The 13,301-nt window shown below is 38.2% G+C and overlaps 1 protein-coding gene across 1 annotated transcript in view; it reads right to left on the bottom strand.

Moving 5' to 3' along the window:
- hrob (homologous recombination factor with OB-fold) overlaps positions 1–12,949 on the bottom strand; it is a 38,181-nt gene extending 25,232 nt beyond the window's left edge. Inside the window, exons 1-3 of the mRNA XM_020524536.2 lie at positions 12,839–12,949; positions 7,979–8,035; positions 1,880–3,142 (exon numbers count right to left, since the gene is read on the bottom strand). Coding sequence (XP_020380125.2) covers positions 1,880–3,142; positions 7,979–8,035; positions 12,839–12,859 — 1,341 coding nt within the window. The 5' untranslated portion in view covers positions 12,860–12,949. The remainder of the gene's footprint in view (positions 1–1,879; positions 3,143–7,978; positions 8,036–12,838) is intronic.
- Positions 12,950–13,301: the final 352 nt, after the last annotated feature.

Below are 13,301 nucleotides of genomic sequence, written 5' to 3' on the forward strand. Positions count from 1 at the left end.
TCACCAGACCCGAACCGTTAACTCTGTTTTTTCCTTCACAGATGCTGCCCCGCCTGCTGAGCTTTTCCAGCAACTTTGTTTTTGTTCCTGATTTACAGCATCCGCAGTTCTTTTGGTTTTTATTTCGTATTTAATTCACTGCCACATCTCTTCCAGGCATGCCCACCTTGAAGAAGTTCTGCTCCTCCCTCTGACAGGATTTCCGTTCCAATCTCTCTTCTTGCCCACTGTCATTAATTTCACTGTCACTCCTGGTGTTCGACCAAGTATTTGCTAAAACTCATTTCCACAGCCATATCACATTCCTCAGTGACTGCCTCCAGCTCAGACTCACCCCACGTGGATTCCAACTGAAGTTTCATCCCTCATGTTTTGAATCCTCCCAGGATCACAGATATCTCCGTGATGTTCAACGCTCCATGGACAGCTGCTCTCGCCACATCCTGAGATCCAACTCAGTGCCATGCGGCGTCACATGCATACTCTCAACCTTTCTCTACAACAGCATCGCAACGCACTGGGTCTGGAGTTCCACTTCATCCTCCGGCTCATTCGTCATGCTAACAAGAAACTTTTTCTTCTTTTCCTTTCAGGCATCAAGGCCCACAAGATGCAACAACTCAAAAATACCCACAGCCCTCTGGAACCTTCCTCTCCTCCCCTTCACCCTGACTCCATCCCCTCTCCCAACTCCACCTCCTGCCAGATATTCACCATCCCCCCCAAACCTTCCGCTCTCCGATGCTGAACGCTCCGTATTCAGCAAAGGCCTCAGCTTTATTCCCGTGTCCCCACCTTAACAAAGTTCGGGCATGATATGACGTCGAACTCTTCTTCCGCTGTCTTTGCCTCCGTGCTCATTTCTTTGGACAAGAGACCTCTTCCCATCCCACAGACCCCTTTGCCCAACTTCAACACTCTCCCTCCGGCCTTTTACCTGCATTCGATCTGTTCATTGAGAACTATCGACGTGACGTTAGTCGCCTCAATTTTGCTGCCCCTCTCACTAAATCCAACCTATCTCCCTCCAAACTGACTGCACTCCATGTACTCGGATCTAACCTCGACTGTGTCATTAAGCCTGCCGATAAGGGTGGTGCTGTTGTATCTGGTGTACTGACCTCTACCTTGCAGAGGCTGAGTGCCAACTCTCAGATACCTCCTTCTACCTTCCTCTGGACCATGACCCCACCATGGCACATCAGGCCATTGTATCCACTACAGTTACTGATCTCATTTCACCCAGTGAACTCCTCCACTCCACTTCCAAGCTAACAGTCCCCCAACCCCACACAGCTCATTTCTACCTCCTGCCAAAAATCCACAAACAGGACTGTCCAGGCAGACCTGTTGTTTCAGCCTGCTCGTGCCCCACAGAACTCATCGCGCAGTTCTGAGGAAGGGTCACCAGACCCAAAACATTAACTCTGTTTTTCCCTTCACAGATGCTGCCAGACCTGTTGAGCTTTTCCAGCAACTTTGTTTTTGTTCCAGGTAAGAAGGACATTAGTGAATCAGTTGGGTTTTTAATTACAGCCTCGTAGATGCTCTTCATTATCAAGAACAGGTTTTTATTTCAGATTTGTTTAAGTGAAAAAGAATTGAAAAGTTTTGCCGTGGTGAGATTTGAGGTAATGGCTCTAAAGCTCTAAATGAGGCCTCTGGATTACTAGCCCATTAACATTATGATTATAGAACAATTGTTCCCTCAAGTAACTACTTAGGAAAGATAAACTAAGGACATTTTATTGCTTTCTTCTTTTATTTCATGGCAGTATTCACAATTACAATACTGCACAACAATTTTAATTTAGGGACGAACTAGATAGAACAAATCAAAATAACTGGTTCATTCTTAACGCAGTGTCTGCTGTCATACCTGTTGAGGAAGAATTCCAGCAGGTCCAGGAAAGCGTCGTTTCGGTCGGGGCCTGTCTGACCTCACAGCTTCTGGTGTCCGATTAGCAGCCGATACCAACTGAATCAAGTGATTGGTAACAGGGGTTCCCACACAACCTGAATTTGTTGCTGGTGAATACTGAGCTCCTTTAGCAGCTGATGGGCTTTCAGTAGCACACATTAATGGTCGAGGCTCAATACTGGACATAACTGCTCTTTTGACATCTCCATTGAAGTGTTTAGGGAATGCAGAGTTCTGAAGAGGTAGCCTTGGTCTGAACAGCACTGGATTTGGACAGTTCTGAGCGGCAGTAGAACTTACTTGCTGTGGTCTAGATTGAGTCTGCAGGTTTGAAGACAAAAGTTTACATGAGCCAATAGCATTCCCTCGTATGTTTTTTCCCAAATTATTTTGTGGCACTGGTGTTAATAATTCTTTTGCTGATCTAATATTGTCAGATGGAATAGGACTACACAATTCAGTTCTTGGCACAACATTTGACAGTGTAGCAGAATGACCATGGCTTTCAATTATCTCAGAGGAACTTTTGGCTCCTTGCTTTCTAATGCCACCAGAATTGGAATTGCTCAAAGTGGTTGGACACTGGTTAAATTCAAATGATGGGTGACTGAACAACTTCAAAGCTTGGCACGCAGTCTCAGAATAATTTATCTGAATCATTTCTTGACTATACTTGCAAGGAGCAGTCGCTTTGCAACTTTCATTCTTGCCAATGTCTGCTTTTGCATGTCGTGACAATGTTGCTGGTAGCGTAGCAGGATCATTTTGACATTTTGGAGAGGGAACAATTCCAGGGGTTACAACTGTCTTCTCAAAAAATCTTGGACTACTGGTCTTCCTCAATGTTGTATTTGGCACATTACCATCCTCCTCCAATTCCTCACAGTCAGACCAAAATAAATCATCAATTTCAGTGGAGTTCTGCTTCAAGTCAGGGGTTGAGTTCTGCTTGTTATTCCAGTTGTTTGATTTTGAAGAATCTACTGACACGGCCATTGCATTTTTTGTTGGATCCTCATTGGTCATATTTTTTGAAGTACAACCATACTCCAACTGGCAATACCTCTGACCCAAGCTGCCATGTGGCAAGTTCTTGGGTTCGTAACACGAATTAGTAGGTGTCCTGAGAACTGAAGCAATGGGCCTTAACCCAACACACGGATTTGCTCCAGATGAGCTGGTAGTGGTCTTTTCAACATCCAACACAGCCAATAATAAATCCTGTCCATAGTGAATTAAAGAGAAAAAGACAATTAGCTATACGTCACTGGAGATCATAACTGATGAATGTCGACTCAAAAATTTAAGAACTTAATCTTGATTTTAAAATAATTGCTTAAGTTAAACTCTAACAATTTAAGTTGCAAGACAATTATGTAATAACTTATTTTATTGACCTTGAAAAAATGTTACACTTAATTCAGAATGATTTAGCATCTGGACCAACGATAATTCAACAGAGGATTTTAATTAAAACAAATCTGATTATTGATGCTGATGAGCTACACTGAAAATAAAAATCCAACTAACAAAGTAAAACAGTGCGCAATGGAAAATAAACCTATTGAAATACCCTATCACTTCGAGTATTTTTGAAATAAATCATAAAATACGATTACATTTTTCAATCAGAGGGCTTTCCAATCAAGAGTTAGTTGCAAATTAATGCTTTTGAAACATTAAAAAAAAGTGTACATATCACAACTGAAAATAAGTAAAAAGCCTCAGATATGTTCAACCTTCTTGCTACACGAATAAAGAACAAGAGTAGGCCAGTCAGCCCTTTGAGGCTGCTGTGCCATTCATATATATCATGGCTGATTTTATTTTAATTTCCACTTAATTTAATTTCCATTTTGCATTCTTACATAACCCAAAAATTATTGATTATTATTAAGGGGATAAAGAATTTATCTACCTCTGCTTTTAAAATATTTAAAAATTCTGCATCTACTGCCTTTTGAGGAAGGACATTCCAAAGACTCTTAACCCTCAGCAGAAAGGAATTTCATTGTCTCCGTTTTAAGTGGATGTCCCCTTATTTTTAACTATGATCCCTAGTTTTAGATTCTACCGCAAGAGGTAACATCCCTTCAACATCCACTTGGTCAAGTTTCCTCAGGATCTTATATGTTTCAATTAAGTTGCCTCTGGCTCGTCTAAACTGCAGAAGATACATGCCTAGTCTGCCTAGCCTTTCCGCATAAGGTAATCTGCTCATTCCAGGGATCAGTCTAATAAACCTTCTCTAAGATGTTTCCAACCCATTAATATCCTTCCCCAAGTACGGTGACCAGTAATATACACAGTACTCGAGATGCAGTCTCACCAACATCCTGTATCCTGCATAACCTCACGACTCTTACATTCAATTCTCCTTACAATAGATCATAACCTTCTATTAGCTGTCCCGATTACTTTTTATATCTGCATACTAACCTTCTTTAAATCGTGTATGAGAACACCCAAATCTCTCTCTGCATCTCAGAGCTCTGCAATCTTGCTCCATTTAGATAATACATATATTTATTCTTTTTGCCAAAAAATGGACAATTTCACACTTTGCCACATTTATAATCCATTTGTCAGATCTTTGCCCATGTACTTAATTTATCAATACCTCTTTGTAGGCTCCTGTTGTCCTCTTCACAAAATATTTTTCTACCTATCTTTATGTCTTCAGCAAATTGAGCTACCATACCTTCAATCCCTTCATCCAAAATAATTTATACAAACTGTAAAGAGTTGAGATCCCAACACCTTCCTCTTTGGCACACTACTGGTGACATCCTGCCAGCTTGAAAAAGACCCGCTTATTCCTTCTCTCTGCATCCTGTTAATCCAGTTAATCTTCTAACCATGCCAATGTGTTACCCCTCATACAATGATCTTTTATTTGTGGCACCATATCAAATGTATTCTGGAAATTAAAAGACAATACATCCGCTGGTTCTCCTTTATCTAGCACAAATTACTTCTTCAAAGAATTCCAATAATCTGTACTCTTTCTGGTGAGAATCAATGCAAAATATCTGTTCAGTTCATCTGCCATCTCTTTATCCTTCATTACTAATTCCCCAGATTTATTTTCTAAAGGACCAACACTTACTTTGATAACTCTTAAAGAAACTTTTCCTATTTGTTTTTATATTTTTGGATTACTTTCTCTTGTACTCTGATCTTTCCCTCCTGATTAATCTTTTAGTACTTCTTTGTATTTTTTTTTTAATATTCTGTCCAATCTCCCGACCTGCCATCTACCTAGATGCTAGAATCATATGTCTTTTCTTCGAGTTTGATTTTTTTTTTGACTTTTTCATGATTCACAGATAGTAGATCTATCCCTTATAATTTTTCTTATTTGTAGTAATTTACCTATTCTGCATTTTCTGGAATGTCTATGTTTACCACTACAACACTACTGACCTATCCCTTAACCTAAATTGCCAGTTCACATTTGCTAGCTCTATTTTCATGCCTTCATTGTTGCCTTTGTTTCAATTTAAACTAGTCTTGAACCCACATTTCTCCTCTTTAAAATATATGCAAAATTCAATCATATTATGGTCTCTATTTCCCAGGGGTGCTCTCATGATGAATTTAGTAATTAATCCCACCTCATTGGTCAAAACCTAGTATAGTATAGGCTGCTCTCTGATTAGCACCATAACATGCTGGTCTAAGAAACTGTCCAGAACATATTCAGTGAATTCCTCCTCTAGACTACATTCTCCCCATCTGATTTTTCCAGTCTACACGTACATTAAAATCTGTCATGATAATTGTCTTTATTAACCTGTATCAATACTTTTGATGACATGTATCTATACACCTAGACCACTGTTCCACTACAACTTAGAGACTTAGTGTATGTGACCTTATTCTTACCAAAATATACTCCCTTATACGTATCTATATTGATGCTGGTTACCACACCCCCATTTTGCAATTTCATTGAATTTCTTCCGGGATTTTGCAGCAGTCTTCCTTTGTATTAAAGGAAGATTAAATTTGATTTGATTTGCAATCACTGATTCCTTGCTTCAGTAAGTGGTGAACAATGGTCTTAGCATTAATCGTTGTTGATACCAGTTTCCATTTTTTGCCTAACTACCTCTAATCCCAACCTTTTTCCACTTTATAACAAACTCCCTATTTATTTTGCAACTTGGCCCCCGTCATGTCCTGATCTGCGTCATGAGTTCTACTCTGCAGTACTTGGTAAACACATGCAAGTTGTTCCAAGGAGCCAAATTTCAAATGGTGCAACAGAAATCCATTATTTCACAGACTATGTCAACAGGCATGACTTGCATATGCTAGGCAATGTAGACATTGGAAGCAGTTGTTTATCAACATGAAGATTCAGATGCTTTCATATGGTGCTTTGATACAAAATACATATTATAGTGTAAAACCATTAAGAAGCAGAAATACAGACAGTGAGTGCGTACGAGGAGAAAAAACATTGCTACCCAAATAGAATTAGAAAACGAGCAAAGTTAAAAATAATTTTAAGCTGTGTCATCTGATGTCTATGTTTTCTTATAATTACCATTACTGTTGATATTATAATAACTTCAGAAAAAAAAAAATCAAAATATGACTGCTGTTTGATTTGACCAGCCACCACTGTTAGTGACTAAAATAAATGAATCCATGCTAACCAACGGATCACAAATTGAACAGTCACCACTTCCAAATTGCAAATATTCCCTTATATTTTAAAGATTTTACTAGTACTATACTCCTCTGTAACATTTCCTGTACACAGCTGTGCAGTAACCCATAGACTCTGCTCAGCCATGGAACTAATCAAAATACCCATGCACTCCATAACAAAATTTGAGGATACATTGCTCCACTGTATTTTGGCCCAAGTGACATTTATGCTTTAGCTCAGGTGAGATTTTAATTACTTATCTTGCAATAATTTATTTAATGTTACTGAAAGGAAATTATTGCACATCACTGTCTTTCAACCAAGTTATTTTTGTCTGATTTTTTTAAAATATCAAATGCAAAACTGAATGAGTTTATCAATTGGTTTTCTTCAATTTCAGTTGCCACAAGTCCACAATTGTTGCAGACCAAAATATCAAAATATTGATTCAAAAACAGCATCTCCTTTTTCTCATAACATTTTGACACTGATTTAGTTGGAGGACAGTTTCTCTCAACAGAGAAATCAATAGCTAAATATGCAGGTTTATTCACATTTTAGAAATTTTCATTTATGTTACCGATAGGAAAAAAGTTCTTTCTTCTGAAATGGAATCCATATCCAAATTTTGGTTCCTATCAAGCTTGTGGGATCCATTTTGAAATCCATCTTACATCTACTGACGTAAGAGAGCTCCAGATTGCCCAAATGTTCAGACTTTGCACGTTGATAAAAGTCCAACAGCCCGTTATGCAAAACCAAGATCAATGCATCAGTGCTCAGGTTAAGGGATAGGTCAATAGTGATGTAGTGGCAAACATATAAGGGATTATTCCAGAAAATGCAGAATAGGTAAATTACAACAAAAGAAAAATTGTAATGCATTACAGCATGGTTAAATAAGTAATAAGTTTTAAAATGTGTATTTGGCAGTTAGTATCTCACTGGTTAAGCACATTTCATGTTTAGAAACTATATATTCAGTGTACAGAGCTGACTGAAAAAGTTATTTTGAAAATAGCCGAAGATCATATTTTCTTCTAATGTAGCATTTGAAGAATGAATTTCAAAACATTGAATATTTTCATCAATGAATTTTGTTTAATTCATTCATAGGATGAGGGTGTCGCTGGCTAGGTCAGCATTTATTGCCCATCCATAATTGTCCGCAGGTCAGTTAGGAGTCAACCACTTGGCTGTGGATCGGAGTCACATGTAGTCCAGACTAGGTAAGGCCGACATTAATAAACCAAATGGGTTTTTCCGACAATCGACAGTGGATTCATGGACTCTTAATTGCGGATTTTTTCTGTAATTTTTAAAAATTGAATTCACAATCTAATACCACTAGGCCATTGTCTCCCCTAACATCAATTATATAGAAAATTACTTACATCATCATCATCATCAAACTCTTCATCAACAGAAAATAGCTTCTGGAAACTGCAAGCCTTGGAGAGAAAATAGGAAAATTCAAAAACTTTAATAATACAATTTAGGAATAAACTGTGGTCACAAAATAATCTGCATTGAAACTCCTTTATTTTCTCATCCATCTTGTACAATACCTGAAAATTCATTACTTTCAGAAGAAATAAATTTCAAATAAAAGAGTTTCTGAACAAATTTACAATAGGGTATTTTAAGGGAGGTGCTGTTTCATTTATTGGTCTAATGACCGTAAAGGTCCAGAAACTAAGACTGGCACTTTCAATTGACAATCTCAATTAAATAACTCATTACTTTCGAAGTTTTCACAACCAAAATCTAATTCGGTACCTTTAACTTGAAACTAAATTGATGTTATTAGGTAGACATCAACAATTCATAATTTACCATATTCATAAACCCCTAAAAACTTCATCACATCATATAAACTAAGTTTAGATAGGGCAAGAAAAAAAATAAATCATTCATTGTCTTGGTTTTACATGGCACCCCATGTGAAGAATGTTCGAGAACGGATGGATGTATTGGCAGGTGAAAAACACCTATCAAAATAATAGTAAAATGTATTGATCAGCAGAATTTTGAAATCGGAGTTTTTGAAGTAACAAAGCCATGTAGGTTGGAGGTTTATTCTGAAGCTAACTCGAGCTAATGAAACAAGTGTTATAGCAGAACTAGCTGTAGTGACATCATGACTAGCAATGCCCCAAGGGGATTAATGAATTGTAATATTTCCTTTACACCTGGGACTTTTGGTTTGGTACATATGGAATACAACAAAGGTGCTGCAGAATAAAAAAAACTGACAGCAGACTCATACCTGATGTTTTTGCTCCATTATCTTTATAGATGAAGATTTCACCTCTCAAATGATCAAATAAACCGTAGATAAACCAATGACACCAAACAACCTGTATGTGCCAATTAAGGCACGAGATATTAATGCTGGGGAACAGTACATTCTCCACTTAAGGTAGCTCCAGGTCAAATACGTAGTTACGTACAAAGTAAAAGTTTCTACACTCTACCCTACTGTATTTTTAAAAACAGCTCTTTGAAACACCCCTAACTTTCTTGCCATTTCCTACACCACGCAATGTGATTTCTCTGGCTGAAAGTGGTTGTCTCAAAAATGTACTAATAGGCAACGTCACACAGTACCAAAGCCAGAGATTTTCTTCCTTCTGGGTAGGATTTGAAACTAGATCACAGAAGTACAACAATAGTCTAATCAAGCCCCAATTAGATGCCTCCCTCTTTCTTCTGAAGTGTCACACTGGAATGGAAACATTAACTCTATCTCTCTCCAGAGATGATGCCAGACCTGCTGAGTTTCTTCAGCATTTTCTGTACTTGTTCCCTCCCTCTTTGTTTGAATGCTAAGTATTTGATTTAGATACTGAGGCAAGCAACCGATTTATTCAATATTACCCTGCTCCATTTGAAACCAATCCCAAATGTTAAAGGATCATTGGACCAAATTAAAAATTCCACTGGCTTTAGTACAGAGATGCTCCCTCTTCCCTATTTTCAGGGATTTTTACCGCACTTCTTTGGCTTTGACTGCATATTCCCATCATACTCAAATTCATTTTGACAACTTCTGCAATTGAAAAACACTCCTTTACATTTACTCAGAGTATTGCTGACAGACCTCAGGACATGAATCACTTTACTGTTTAGCTAGTCAATTTTAGTAAACCATCCTGATGTGGCAAGGGTATTGCCAGTTTTAACCTTCTTTGACTTTATTCACATTTACAAAACCTCCAACCCCTAGTCATTTTCAAGGAACCCCCATTACTGAAATGCTACCCTTCAATTCTTTCACTAGTCTGCATCAATATTTAATATTCTAGATTGCATTCATCAATGTTTCATTAAAACTGTACGGTTCTTGCAGCTATTATAAAAAATGAATTAATACCGTTCAAAAACATGTGAGAAAGTAAATCTGACATTTGGTCTACTCTAGCTGAATCCTGAAATCAGTATATTTATCAGCACAATCATCTAAACTCTAGAGAAATACATTATCATTAGAGATTAGATAATAAGAGATTGGTATCTTAATATTAACTGCTCGCTTAAGTAGGCAAAATTATACAATAAAATCGCAACATTTGAAAAGTATCAGGATGAGTATATAGATAAGAATAGTCTCGAGGAACACGGGCCAAATGCTGGCAAATGGGATTAGGTCCGATTGGGATGGCTGGTTAGCGTGGAACAGTTGGATAGAAAGGTTTGTTTCTGTGCTGTGTGACTCTATGACTATAAAAACTGAACTCAGATGGGATTGAAGCTCCACAAAGTAGAAGACATTAGAAATAGGTAAACCATAGCACTTTCAAATCTTGATAGCAATAAGCATTATCCAACTTCAAACAAAACAAAACATTTTGATTTTAATTTGACATTGCACTTCAAGCTATAAAAAAATTCACATTGAAGCCTTTGAACACTGAAGGCATCAATGAGATATAGGTGCTCCTTTTTGTTTAATATAATTTATTTAAAGCTGGTAAGCTCTGATTTGCATTTCAATGATTGCATAATCTAAACAATGTGCCATATTTAGCACTAAAGATCTCAAAACAATGCAATATTTGATAATAAAATTCCAGTATGCATTTGTTATGTTTTGATAAAATAAAAACTAATCAACCCACCTACAAACAATTTATCATCATTCATTAATCTTTGTGCAACTTAAAAATACACTTACAACTACTAAGTAGGCCATTAATGCTTATCTTAGGCACATTCATCACAAAGGTAATTGGGCGTAAAATTATTTCAAACTTTTCTTCCTTCAAAGCAATCCGTGCAATGGCTTAGTGCAAGATAGTAAAATATAATTTAAGATCTCACCCTTGAGACAGAAACTGGAAAAAAAGTGCAGAAAGGTGCTGAGAATATAACCTGACATATGATAACTTGGCATGTTCAGGATGGAAATATTTGGGATGTATCATCTACATGATATGATCCCCACTTTTAACAGGTGTACTTTGGGCACAATGGACTACTATGCATTGAGGTCTGATGGTATTTGCCAGCACCAAAACAAACTTTTATGCTGTATCACACATTAGTACCCAGTGCCAACTTTGGCAGAAGCATCAGGTGAAAGAACAGCAGATCTAGTACTGGATTAAGAATGCAAGTTAAAACATTTCTTTTCAGGTTAGGATGTTCAGGACATTCCTTCAAGTTCCAAAATCAAACCTGTTCCCTATCATGGCAAACTCTGCCTCCCTTGACTTTGATAGCGTCTGGCTGCAACACCTACCCCCACCCCAATCAACTCAACAGATTGTTTAGAAACATTTCCATGGCAACCGTGCTGCCTCACCTGCCCTACTTCTACTCTCTGGCCTCAGGTTTTGCAAGGTTAAATGGGAGTTGGGCCTGACTTTGATAATAATACCTGAGAATTAAAAATATCAACATCAGGAAGCAAGAGCCTTCTACATGCTCATCTGGTTCTGTGTTGACCTTTGAAGATTACAATTATTAAAAACTATATGGCTGTCTAATCAAACCCAAAATGTATTGTGTAAAACATATCTGAGCTAAAGCAGGTTGATTATTTTGGGATGTGATGTGAAGTGAAATTATAGCTGCCATGGCTCTGTATTGCCACCACTAAGAAATAGTGAGGGTCCTGTATTATAATACACCCATTGAAAGTTTTCAGTTCTCCTCATCTCCAAGTTTATCAAGTCATGCAATTCTCTAAAAACAAATTGTCTCTTGGATACTGAGCTTTTGTGCAGTCCAGTTTTGTTGATTCACCACTGGTGACTGTGACCTCAGCTGTCAAGATGCAAAGCCCCTCTGCCTTCTTCTCAAGCCACTCCTTAAAACCTATCTTTTAAAACCAAGCTTTTCAGCAATTCCAATCTTTAACTTAGTTCACGTCAATTTTTGTCTCATGATGCTCCAGTGAAGCACTTTTGGACATTTTTTGCTACATTTTAGGTGCTTTATTAATGCAAATTGCTATTCTTAAGATATGGTGGAAGAGTTCCCAATTCCAGAATTGCACAACAAGGTAGCACACATCAAAATGAAGTATTCTATGCATTGTACTCATTTAATCAACATTTCAAAAATGATACCCTGAATGTTTAAATAAAGTTGTCATTCTTTTAAATTTCAATGAGTATAGGCCCAACCTCCTCAGCCTCTCCTCATAAGGAAATCCCTCCATACCCAGATCAACCTTACAAAATTTATCTGGACTACCTCTAATGCAAATATATCTTGCCTCAGATTAAGGGGACCAAAACCGTTCACAGTTTTGCTGGCATCCTGACCAATATTTATTCCCTCAGACAACATCGCAAACATTAACTGGTCATTATCACACTGCAATTTAAATGGGCTTACTGCGTGCATAAAGGCTGTTATTTCCTACACTACAGTAGTGACGATTTACAGAATACAGGTGATTAGCTTTAAAGCCCTTCAAGATGTCTGGTGATCGTGAAAGGCACTATACAAATGCAATCAGTAGGTCCCAGACGCACGACTCGTTGCAAAAGAAAGAAAACAAACAAGGTTGGTGGGTTCCACTGCGAGTGCACACTCTGCAGCCCCCGAGTAAAGTTATGCAGCCTCCTCATTCTCCTTTGGAATATATCCATTCCCCACACCACTCTCCTCTCCTCTCCCCTTCCCTTCCCTTCCCTTCCCTGGGCTTAACTGGTTAAAATCACATGGGCTGCCAGGTGAGCTCCCGCTGCCAACTCAGCTGAATTCCACACTCCCACCCTAACGTTTACACAGTTACTAACCATTCCAGAGTGGGCACTCATTTCTCTCGGAACCTAAAGACGCTAAACTCAAAACAACTTCTTCTTGTTCAAAAATTACCGCCGCGCTGATGACGTCTCCTTACTTCCCACAATCCACCACCGGCCAGGATCGCCATAGCAACTCGTTCTTGACCCGCCCATAGCCGCTCGCTCTCGCCCCGCCCTTGACAACCGACTCGCCCAACCCAAAGTAGCTAAGGCCTTGCTGTTTTCAGTAAATCCCAACAAATTGTTCTATGGGGTGATGATACAAGTTTTCTCATTTTTTGAGCATTTCCGGAAAAGAAATCAGAAACTATAGGTCGGCTACAATATCTTAACTCCAATCCAAGCACTTTTATATTCTTCACCTCAATGCTGATAATACATGTGCTTATAGATTTCGAAAGAAACTTCCACAATTACCTTGCAGTTGGGAGGAGCAACACCAAAAACTGGCCAC

Source organism: Rhincodon typus, chromosome 30 (genome assembly GCF_021869965.1).
Source record: "Rhincodon typus isolate 14 chromosome 30, sRhiTyp1.1, whole genome shotgun sequence".
In the NCBI taxonomy this organism is placed as follows: domain Eukaryota; kingdom Metazoa; phylum Chordata; class Chondrichthyes; order Orectolobiformes; family Rhincodontidae; genus Rhincodon; species Rhincodon typus.